Below are 12,278 nucleotides of genomic sequence, written 5' to 3'. Positions count from 1 at the left end.
TTAACTACGGTATATTGTGTTTTTACTTCAGCCATTGCCGATTCCACATCTTTCAGCCATTGCCGATTCCACATCTTCATAGAGGCGTTCAACTAGCTGGTCGTCGTGGCTGCATGTGGGCGCCTAGCGCTGTACCACCTTAAATTTGTACCTATTATTAAGCCTAATTACAAGGCCGGCTACCTTTTTTTAATGCTATAGTATTCTTCTATGTTGCCAGCTAAGCTTTTATTGACTAGAAATCCTACGCCCAGCTCTCTTCTGTCCTCTAGACCACGTTAACATAGAACGTGTCCATTTTTCAGCACCGTAAAGGCTTCACCTGTTCTCCTAACCTCACTGAGCCCTATAACATCCCATTTAATGCCCTTTAATTCCTGGAACAACACTCCAGACTCGCTTCACTAGATAAGGTTCTCGTGTTAAACGTTGCCAGGTTCAGGTTCCAATGGCGGCCTGTCCGGGTCCAGGGATTCTTAGCACCCCCTGCTGCGTCACAGGTCTGACCGCCGCCGTGGTCAGTTGCTTCGCAGCCACTGGAGACTGAGGGCCGTGGGTTAATTGGCGTATTCAGGTACGAAGCTGCAATCGGAGCCTTTGTCATCTGTTAAGTTTGGGCTCCTCATTTAATTATTTAAAGCCGCCGGTGGCTCATGTATCAGCGTCACCTCCGCTTGTAGCTGTCATGCTGTGTCTCTTTATTGCAGCCGCATAGACGCGAGGTTGGGGGCCGCCGAGTGCATGCTTTGTGCTCCTCCCTTTTTGTGTGGCAAAAGACGGGGGTGCTTAGCCCGAGTACCTCTGTTGGTATGCGGTCGTTCGGTTTGGTCAGCGGTCGCCTGGGCTTGGAGCGCCTCTTCCCGTGGCTCAGACGGCGGGCAGTGGCGTCCGTTAGTCTGGGAGGGGATTAGCCACGACTCCATCATTGTGCCGGCGAGCGCGCGCGGACACGTGTGTAAGATGTTAGCCGCGCGAAGACGCTCTGGGCGGTCGGCTTTAGCTTTTGAGCAGGCACCACCCGTTTAAAGTAATAGTTTGACCACTCCGCACGGCCAGTGACTTTAGATGGCAGATGTCTTGTATTTGCTTGTCGGTTGCAATAAGGTGCGTGGTGCATGAGAGAGAGTGTTGGGTCACGTGACCACAAGTGGGGACATGTGTGGGATTGGCTTGTTCTTGTGGTCAATCAATGCTTCACATTAATTACTTTGAAATGGGTTTTCGCTCTTTCTTGAACGCCCCCTTTGGAGGCGTGGTTTTGGGATCGAAACCGGAGTGTTGGATTTTGCCTGGGGTCGCTCGAGAGGGATCTAGTTCAGTATAGATCTTGGCCGAACAGGCTGCTGCGGTCACAATTACAATGCAACCGTCATTCTGTCAGACACCCTGAGTTCCTTCCACTGAGCCCTAGATCTCTAGTCTCTATCCTTCAGTGCACCAAGGTGCGCGTGCGCGCACTACGCTGGCAAGAGCCGCTGAGCCGGGCATGTGGCTGGGCGGTAACACAAGGCAAATTTTGTTGGTCGATTCTGAGCGGGTTATCCACACTTCGTTGTGGAGTGCCTTGAATAGCCACGGACCCTCGGATTTCTAGAACCAACAGCACTCCACTGACACGAAATTTTCGTGTTACGTTTTTTTCACTGCTATGGGTGCCTATTAGCCCACTAATCATAGAATGGCACATTAGACGGTCGATCGCAGCGTAAACAATCATTTACGGCGTCGTTTATTCGTGTCAGTTTTGGCTTCGACAAAACGAACGACGACGGGCCGCCATAACAGGAGAATACACGTGACGTCAGCATTCTTGTCGCACCGCTGACGGTCTGGACGCGCTCGCCCAGACCGCCCGAGGTTTTCACTGCAGTGAAATAAAGAATGTTTTCACCATCCCCACGCGCCCGGGCAGCATGACGTCAGTCCAAAAACCATGACGTAAACACATGGCGTAGCAGCGCGCGCCAATCTCAGCCGGCGCATCGGCTACGTCACGGGAGCCCCGACGTCGGCAGTTTGGGGCCAGGAGCAGATGATGTCATGTCGGCCCGATCTGGGCTTTCTCGTGCGGGCAAAGATTAAAATGGATTTAAAATATGCCATACTGGACGGTTACTATTGAAACTTGTTGAGAGACACCTCCCGATAAAAAAGAAGCATTTTATAGTTATCTAAGCTTCGAAATTTCGCGTCACTACTCCTTTGAGATTCTGGTGATTCTCAATGGATTTTATTATCGCTTCGGATCAACCAGTGGAGTCCGCTGGTAGGCCTTTAGGTTTAGCTTCGGAACCAACAGTGCGCGGACATTATCATGCATCGCCATAGGCCTCCTGCGCTGGAGTTTTGGCGACATGCAGCGCCCCTAGCGGCCAACGCCTCTGGGTAGTACAAAAGCAGACGACCCTCGCCGCCCTCCATGTGTTTTCAATTACAAGCCAGAGTGAAAGTTGGTTGTGGCGCTTTGTGGCGAGTTTAAATGACTGCATATTGTATGAAATAGCCCTTAAAGTAGTTGCAGAGGCTAAACAAAATAATATCCGCTAAAAGAAGCCGATTTGTCGGCTTTCTTTTAGCGAGCTTTCGCGATGGTCGCGGCGTGGGACAGTATCGCCAGGTCGGGTGGTTTAACTGTTTCACGACAGTTACAGTTTTTTCTTCTTGCGTGCGGTCGACAAAGGAAAGTTCACGAGTAGCATAAACAAGGAACGCTGCTCATCCTATATCCAGCTGAGGTAACTGCAAAAGGTTGCTTCAGCGGGAGCATGCAAGCGAACGCAAGAATTGCGCAGCCGACACAGCTGACACTGCTGGCCTGGCACCGCCTTTGAAACGAGTGGAAATTTTGTTTCGTATTTTCGCAAACTAAATGATTCTTGCGTAACGATTTACGCTGCACGATTTACGAACGGGAGGGTACATGTATACTAGTGAGTAGGTGGGGCAATAGCGCCAAATAAACAAATTAAGCGCTATTAAAGGACGCAAAACATGCACCAAATCACACGCCCGCTGCCTGCAGAGATGTGTACTTCTATAACACCACATAACACAGCATAACATAACACAGCCGCATACACGGCGCGGGGCCCCGAATATTTACATACGATCGTCACTGACTGTGTTGGTTTTCTAGTGCAGGGGTCGTCGAATCTGAACGCCGACACGCCAGTTTTGACTTCAAATGGAGTTAGACAGCGAGGCAAGAACAGAGAATTGGCGTCCTCCAGTTGAATTGCACCCCCATGATCACACTTCGCCAGATTATTGTCAAATATTATTAGAAATTCGCTGAATTTTTTCTCTTTGCATTCAAAGCCCCCCCCCCCCCCCCCCCCCTTCCGATTTGCCGTCCAGCCCTCCGCCGTGTCGGCTGCATGGAACTCGGCCGTTGCTGACCCTCATTCTAGGCTATTAAGTGCGAACTGGGAATGTATACTGCAAGAGCGTAATTAAGTAAAGCGAGAGCAAACAAGGAAAGCGAGCGGCCTCTTAGTTCGCCCGACCACTTTGTTTTACGGCCACTAATTTCGGAATCGCAAAACAGATTTCACGCTTCTGACGGTCGCGGCAATTTGTCACTGAGACACGCAACAAAACGGCAAGCTAACGCTGCACCGTGTATTCGTAACGGCGACGCAAACGAGCACTGTTTAATGAAAGTGCACGCATAGTGTGCAGGTACGCAAAAGAGCGGCGCACCGCAGCAGGCGAGCCTGCGGTCCGCCGGACTCGCTGGCTTTTTAAAGCGCGATCATCACCGATTGCGTCACTCTTCTTGGCTGTTTTTGAGAAGTCTCTGGCACCTAGAGTATTAGTTTAAACTAGAAATTTCACTTAAAATTTCACTTCGTACGACCATCGCTCGGTGATCACCTGCGAGTAGCAGACGCCGTCACGGTCCCGGCACTTTCGTCGGCGCTGTAAACGTGTGAAGCGCTGCAAAGCTTTTTCCCCTAATGCCAAGTTGATCGCTGAAATAGATCGGACGCGTCGGGGATGAACTGGTGACCACGTCGCAAAATAATCGGGAGCGTCGAGCTCATTTTGCTTCTGTCAACACGGGATCCTATGGGACCCGCGCAGCTTTGTACTACCCGGAAGTACTGCCCGGAAGCCGCTTGCGCAGCGCCCCCTGGGCAGCGCAGGAGGCCTATTAAGTGTGCCCGTGTTAACAAAAGTCGCGGGCCGTAGACAATCCGGAGGTCTTCTGTGGCGTGAAGAAACGACGCAGCGGAGTCGATGGTTTTCAATGTAGCTCGTTTATTCTAAAAAATAAGCTATGTCTCGGTTATGTGGCCTAACAGAGAGAAAGTGCAACCGGGCAGTGCACCTCTGTGACTAGCGGTAACCCTGAAAGAAAACACGGCAGTGGCCGAAAGCGCGACAGACGCTAAGGCAGCGAAGGGGGTTCCACAACAACACGCGCTCAAGGTCAGGACGACACTGCTGGACTCAAGCCTCACGAATGTGATCGTACAAAAGAAAAAAAAGTGCGGCACTTTTAAACACTAAAAACAGTTTCCGGGCGGGCAAATTCCCAAAGTATTCCGGTCGGCTTCACCTCCCAGTCGGAGCTAACGATGCAATTCTACACGCTGTCTTTCAACACTAAGCAGATTCTGCGACACAGTCAGAAAGCATATGGCTTGTGCAACAAAGCAACAAGACAGGCTGAAACATTCTAGGGTCTAAAAGCTGAACACTAAGTGTTATCTTTAATGCTGCCTATGCCACAATGGTTGGCAGATTGACCATCAGTTTCTTTTTAAACTCAGAAAGTAGCACGGCTGGGTAAAAAATGTCAGTGTTATGTAAAGTTTTCACATTTGTTCGTAGGCATTTAAGGTATCGAGATACAGGAGGCTTGCGATATTCCAAGCAGTCGTTGACTGGTGGTGATACGCCAAGCCATAAAAAATTGTTGTAGTCTCATCGAGATTCCTTAGGTATTGATGTTCCCTATGTTGCATTGTCTTGATGTTGACAGCGCCCTGTGGTTTATTGCTCTGACGTGAACAAACTATGCTCAACAACCCCCATTATTCAATACCCTACATGTTCAATCCAACAACCCCATGTGCTCAATTATCTTCAGATCCCCATTACTAGCACCTACACTGGTGCACATCACTGGGCGACACTGGTGCACATCATGGCCTGAAGAATATGGCAGAACATCAGCCTACAAATAACAAATAAAGTGCAAATAAAAACGTAGTATCAAGATGCACATAGTTATATATTGCCGGTGCATTGTGTCACGAAAGACAAAGCAAATATCAATGTGAATACCTCATAACAAATCTGCGTCAAACAAATAATAGTGTGCACGAAGAACTGGGTACTTGTGCAACAAACACCACACAACAGATTGCGTAAATATCTATAGACACCAATGGCAGACTATTGTTTCTGTAAAACCGTCTCGTCGATGCATACAACTTCCTGCTCTAATAGATGGTTGCCGCATTCGACTTCATCATGGCCATGTTTGGAGGGCGACATACTGACTAGTTTTTGAGCTACCAAATGCACCGCTCAACTTGGTGCTTGCTTGCTGCATTATGATTCACCTGCATACGAATCAGTTGGCATGCTGAAACCTACACGACACACATACGCCTAACAGCAAGAACTGAAATTACATTGCGATGGCGTAACATCCTACACATCAGTACGGAAAGTTACGCCTAACACAATGTCCGTAAAAAATCGGCAGTCTGGCACGTTTCCGTAAAAAATAAGTGGAATGAATCGTACAACTATGCGGTTCCAATCCTATCGCAGAACTATGTAAAAGTGGCACTATTGGAAGGCAGCTGGCAAACTTCTATTGTTCGCCATTTGATTCACTGTGGGTACCAGGCATTTTCTAGGGTGACATTTTACTGCACATAGAGCACTAATGTGCGACACAGCACAGACTTACAGGGGTAACTAATTTGTTCATTACACTTCATAGAAATGCTTCATGGAATGTCTGCAGAAACGTCTTTCAGTGGAGAGTATGGCTTTGCACAATGCATACAAAACCCTCCATGCATTGCCAGATGTGGAGCGAACAACCGTTTCAAAAGGTCCTAAAACATTTCTCCTATAAGAGCAACATACGACATCAAAAATCTACAATTTGAGGAGCCTGTTAAAGACCTCTGCAAAAAAGAAACCCATACAAGATCAAAAATGTGCAAAAATTGCAGGTTCTGGTAGATTGCTTGTATGGTGTTGTTGCTAAGGTGGTGTGCTAAAACAGCTGAACTTCGTGAAAACATGCAAAATGTAACAAAAAAATGTCAGGGGAACAGACTGAGAACTGGCTGCTCCGTAATTTAGCATTAAAATCTGGTTTTGGTAGAAAACAAGCACTGAAAACAACAACAACAAACAAAACAGTCAAACCTTTTTGTTGAAGGGCTTAGTGTGTCTCTGTGTCCCTTAAATGCCAACTTAGAAGGGACTTCTCACTGCTGCAGGGTTCAATGCGACCAAATGTAATAACTAACATTGAAAACAACAGCAGCGATTTCACAGACCAGCCGGCAGGTACCACCTTTCAATTTTTCTTGTCTTACAAACTCTGCGGCAACAGTGCAAAAACTACCAGGCCTAAACTCAACCCAGCGTCTCTTTTTATCCACAAGTTCCCTGATCGGCTGCCATACCTGCAGTCTGAGATAGCTTTGAGATTCTCGTGCAATAACAGATAAAAGTTCAGGTGCAGGAAGTGTGCAACACACAAGCAAGCCAAGGCTTGTGGTCTAAAGTTAATTATAGGTGTGACAAAATGACAAACTCTGCTTATCTGGGTACACGCAACCTCGAAACACTTACCAGAGTGCCACACGAAACCAACCAGAAAACAAAAGAATTACAGCAGCAAACAAGAGGCCCTCGCTACCGTCCTCTTTGTTATGGCTGCACGCTGCGATCTCTGTTGTTCGAAAGGCATGGCATTCTAACGAAGGCGTGTAGCTGCACCTGCCTTGATAACCAAACTAATGCCTTCAAGTGCGTGTATGAAAGTTGACTCCATCGATTTTGCCGCAACAAAGCTGAATGTCAATAGTTCATCAACTGGGTATTTTCTGGCTCTTGTGCAGGTTTTCAGGAGGTACCTCAACCAGCAACCACGCCATGGAATAGCTGTGCATTGTGAGGGTCAAAGAATGCGTTGAAATCCCAACGGGCGTAACTCCTAGGTGTGATAGGGTGAAGATTACAGGACTTCTAAACAGTAGGTCAGACTGATAGTTTAGAACGACGGCCTCATCTACCAAAGATTGACGAAACTTCACGTAAAGCAAGCGTATCAAAATCGACCAGTGAAACATACATGGTGTGGGTCGATTTCACAGTTTTCCGCCAGGACAAAACTGGACAAATCAGCAAAACAGAGGCAGCCTTCCACAAAGGAAAAAAAGAATATTGAATCCAAATCGACGTGTGAAATTTAAAGCAGTTCCACTGTAATATTTGTAAGCATTGCTTGCAGCGCACTGAAGACGCGAATATTACTCCCACCAAAGCGATGCTGAGCCTGAGCTTTTGAAACGTTGCAGGACTTTAGGTAAGATGCCCCTGCAGTTTCCCAACCCTCTTTCTTTCACTAAAATATTTATGTTATAAAAGTGATCGGTGCATGCAGCTTGGTATTGCTGTTTAAATTTTTTCATAATTCCTTAGTTAGCCAGTTCAGGCAAAGTCAGAACACATACAACAAAAACAAAAAGGCAGCAGTTCGTAGTGTGACTTTAAGTCAATATGCTTGTTCTTCGATTATTTCTTAACAATGTGCGTCATCATTCTGTTCACCCTGTAAGCTCAGAAAACGGTTCAATGGTCATGATTGCAAGGCTCGGCTAAACCAGTCGAAAGATTATGACGCGTACCACCTATCGTTAGGCCAGGAAAGAAATACACTCAGGTACATTCAAGCGAGCCGCAGCACATACCATTTCGTAGAGTACCCTTCTGTTCCAGTTGATCACGGCTCGCTCCTCACATTTAAAGCGATACAGTTTAAGGATAGTCCAAGCCTATGCGACAACAGCCAGCTACGACGGTGACCCCATGGACAGCTTCTACGACCATGTCGTTTTAAAAAAGATTTACATTACCCTAGTTATGGGAATGTTGGAAAGTTTGTCCACAGACAACTGCTCAGTCGAGCACAAACTACGTGCAGGTACTTTCAAACATTGGCACCGACGTGTAAAACTTTGACAAAATTTTTGAAGCCTAAAAATTACGCTCAATTGTTTCTGCTTCCCTACTACTTCTATTCACCCTGAAATGCAACTGGAAGGGTAAAGTGAAAGGCTTACCAAAGCTTTGGCTCACCGCACTTGACAGCCAGCCCAAACCACAGCAGTAACACTTAGTGCAACAAAAGCTCTCCTCGCAATCAGGTGCAAACTAGGCAGTTTCTAGCTCCCCAACCCATCACAAAATCCTAGGCTAGGCCACACATATTTTACACAGCTACTTTGGCTCCTTTAAACTGCTGTCTTCAACTTCCGTTGCAACTCATCTGCATAGTTTGAGCCTGTTTTTTTTTTTCTCTGCCTTAACCAACCTCCATGTTGTAAAACACACCTCGGCAAAGCCTAAGACTGAGCCGGCTGAGCAGTGTTCGCAGCGTTGATTGTGAAATGTCGGGGCACAAATGTGAATCGAGAAGGCGTTTTAGTAAGTACAGACTCTGTACCTGCCAAGACACCATTGATGCCACGAACACTGCTTCAATTCACGCATCCCCCAGGTCTTCAATGTAGACACATCGATCCTGGTTTAGCAGTTCTTTCACGCCAATGCTGCCAAAAAAGGCGAAGCTGAGGTACAGAAACACTGCAATCACAGCCAACTGTGTGCAGGACATACCAGTTCCATGCGTTCTGGCTTATTACACACCGATCAAATCACCAAAGTTCACAAAGGCCGTAAACTCAGGGTTAGCCACTGCAAGACGAACACTGCACTAGTGTTTCAGTGCACAAAATCACACTGCACCCGGGTCGTCCGCTGTGTGCCTTCCTTTCATGCTCTGAACGTCCACCAGTCCTGGGACGACCTTTCCTTGCGGATGCGGCGGCGGATCGACGTCGACCAAGATTCTCGTGTAGAGCGGCCGCTCCTCCAGGGCTAGCACCTGGTACCGCAAGTTGTTGAGACCGTCCATGTCGTGGCGGGACATCCCGCTCCTTAGAAGCTCCTGCCTCTCGGCGCTGGGCGCGGCCTTGGCGTGCTCCAGCATCGTGTAACGCGACACAGACAGCGGCCACCGCATGCCCACCAGGCCCTGCTTGCGCATGCGCCGCTGCAGGTCGTCGTCCTCGCCTCCCCAGCCGAAGAACTCGTTGGAGAAGCCGTTGAGCTCGCGGAACTGCTCCGCCCTCATGGCGACAGCGCCGCCGAAGAGGTCCGGGTACGGGAGAACGAACCGGAAGACGTCGATGGACGAGCTGAGGTGGCGCGGCAGACGCTCGCAGCGGTACATGTTCCGGGCGTCTATGGGGAGCAGGTCGACGTCGTGGAAGATGAAGCAGCAGTAGCTGTCTCGCGCCAGGGCCTCGGTGAAGCCGATGTTGAAGAGCTTGCCCCTGTTGAACGCGTGGCGCTGGCTCTGCTCGATGACGAAGACGCCGTACTGCAGCTGCTGCCGCTGGAGGAACGGGTGCATGTGCTGGAGGAACAAATCCAGGTGCTCGCGTCGATCCCTGTACGGAATGACGATGGCCACGAAGTGGCGCGAGTTGCAGAACGGCGGCGCCCAGCGTCCGCCCGGAAGCAAGCCCCATTTGGTCTCGAGCTCCTTCAGGAACGTCCTGTTCACGCTTCGCAACACCGGGACACTTCCGCGACGGTCCTTGATCGGGTGAGAGGGACACTTCACGCCAGGGTCGGCGTTCTGCCACGAGAGTTGAAACCCTTCGCGAGGCGTCCACGGGCACTCGCTAACCGTGCGGTAGATGTCGGCTTCCGAAAGGACGATGTGATCGCCGCTCCGCCAAGTCGGGCATCGCAGCGCGCTCAGCAGCACCAACGTGAGAAACAGGCCGATCACGATGCCGCCCTGGTTGGAACGGTAGAGAGCTAACAGACCGTGACGATGGGACAGTCGAAGGACGCTGCGTTCGACCCCGTTCAGCAGACCCATTGCTGCGGTGGAATGCGAACGCGGCGTCGCACTAACCGTGGTTTGTCAGCGAGGACCCGGAGGACTTAACCCATGCCGCTGTTGCTACTTCAGCAGCGCGCGTCGCAACAGCCTCTGCGAGCGACAGCACAGATAACGCAGCCTCGTTTCGATAAACACGCACGATGCGACTTGTTGCTAGTCCAAACACTCGCTTCGAGCAGTTGGCGTTTGCTTTTTGGGAAGACGTTGCGGGCGGGTCACCCCGGCATACCGACGCTTGGCTCGGACGCTGTCACATTGCGAGAAGCGGCTTCCGCACACCGATGATCGCGCAACACACCTGTTCCGAAATATCAACACGACTTCGGTCGACGCGAAACGAAACAAGTAAAGTTGGGAATCATTGGCGCAGTGTTGTGGGCACGTGGGTTGAAAATCTGCTGTTGTGTGATTGCTTCCGTCGTTATTTCACTTGAATTGCCTCTAGGGGCTGCTGAAAAATAAGAATAAAAATAAATTAATGGATATAAAAGAAAAAGGGGGAAATGAGGGCTAGTTGTCAGCGGCCTCGGCAAATTTTTTCGGTTAAGTCTCCTGCCACGCGCGTGGCACGAGCTGCGCCCCCCTGGCAACAGCTGCTGCCACGCAGAAGTGACGTCAAGCTAAAGTAATCACGTGACTTCCTGTGACGTCACAAAACAAACGTCATATTTACGTCATTTGATCATGCCACTTTTTTGTGTTGACGACGGCAGCCGGGTGTTCGCGTCTTGTGTCCCGATGTTCTCCGCCCGTAATTCGAATGGCAGGCCTGACGCATCGTTACGTCCTTATCTCCCTGTACAGCAGCTGCCTCGCGGCGCTTTTTTCTTGTTGGGAGGTGTGCTTGTAATTATTTAGATTGGGTATTTTTTGTGAACTTGCTGTTGCACGTCTTGGTAAGCCTAACGCATTGTTTTCTGCACGCTGCTTCGCCCCGCTTTTTACATGCTCCTAGAACTGTACTGTTGTCGTTTAATATTTTGTAAGCTTCACGTTGTTTTGCAGTTCGCGTGCTATTTGCTTTACGCGCCTGCATTTGTTGTCTACTTGTGCCTCGCTTCTTCCATGCCAAGCCTTGTGTTCTGATTCTGGAGTGGTGGCTCAATTATAAAACGTAGGGATCAGTATTTTCCATCGCGTCGCGCCGTAGCGAGCGACGTAGTGTCAGCGTGTGCACGAATCGAGTGTCGTCAGGTAGCGCACGGCATCATCGAACGCAATCCGATCTCGCATGTAGCTTCTGCAATTTTTCCCCCGGGGCAGTAGTACTGTCGCCGAGAAATGTATCCTGACTATTCCACAGAAACGATCTGTGCACGTAGCGCTGCAGAATCCGTGCAGGGAGCGCAGTTGCACTTCCGTGGGTGGAGCCCAACTGCCCGTCCAAAGATACATCTATTCAAGATACCACTGAAACCATTCGCTGACTGGCTGGCTTCTTGTGCAAGGAGGCTCAAGCTCCAACTGTGCAAGCATGGGAGAAGTGCAGCCGATAAGATCGCCGTGTGAGCCAAGTTTGGAACTTCTGCTAATAGTCCTTTAAAAGTCTGGTGTGCATAAGGTTAACAAGTGACAATTCAGTTATTGTTCATCTATGCTCAGATTTGTTGCTTAGTACCATTGTGCTTTCAACTTAGGAAGTCTTAATGAAATGATAGGCAAGGCTTAAAATTACTGCTTGGCTTTTATTTCCCTTTCCTTCGCTCCAGTACCTTTCGCCTCCTCTAACCTGGTTAGGCAACAGAACTTCCTCCTGCGTCTGCTTTGAGTATGTATTTTGATAGGCTCGTTCCTTCTTTACTCTTGTGTTTGGCTTGGTTGGAATTGAACATAACCAGGCACAATACTTTCATTCACTCTCAGCAGGATGGGCTAATGATGATGAGAGCTTATCTCGGAGGCTTGCAGTCTGCACAAATTCCAAGTGGCTGTGACATCTATATGCCCATCCCAAGCACTCTGCGGAGTTCAACTTGACACTAATGCTTGTATTCGCAACTGGTGAAGCGTGCTTAAGCGTCTACTGTCAAAGCCTTTGGGGTAGTGAACAGGAAGAGTTTCCAATTGTGAGGGGACGTTTCACATTCTATTGCTT

At 49.1% G+C, this 12,278-nt stretch overlaps 1 protein-coding gene across 1 annotated transcript; it reads right to left on the bottom strand.

The window, feature by feature from the left end:
• Nucleotides 1–4,243: 4,243 nt before the first annotated feature.
• On the bottom strand, nt 4,244–10,559 carry LOC144158840 (beta-1,4-N-acetylgalactosaminyltransferase bre-4-like). Its single transcript, XM_077690004.1, has one exon. It carries the CDS (start codon nt 10,157–10,159, stop codon nt 9,002–9,004), a length of 1,158 nt encoding a protein of 385 aa, XP_077546130.1. The 5' UTR covers nt 10,160–10,559; the 3' UTR covers nt 4,244–9,001.
• Nucleotides 10,560–12,278: the final 1,719 nt, after the last annotated feature.

The sequence above is a fragment of the Haemaphysalis longicornis genome, unplaced genomic scaffold (assembly GCF_048455015.1).
Source record: "Haemaphysalis longicornis isolate Haplotype H1 unplaced genomic scaffold, Haemaphysalis longicornis Haplotype H1 scaffold_10, whole genome shotgun sequence".
NCBI classification, from domain to species: Eukaryota; Metazoa; Arthropoda; class Arachnida; order Ixodida; family Ixodidae; genus Haemaphysalis; species Haemaphysalis longicornis.
The sequence above is the reverse complement of the archived record's forward strand: the minus strand, read 5'-3'. Positions and strand labels throughout refer to the sequence as shown.

Bases quoted from the DNA above. Each gene is read 5' to 3' on its own strand.
- LOC144158840 (XM_077690004.1), bottom strand. From the start codon at position 10,159: ATGGGTCTGCTGAACGGGGTCGAACGCAGCGTCCTTCGACTGTCCCAT.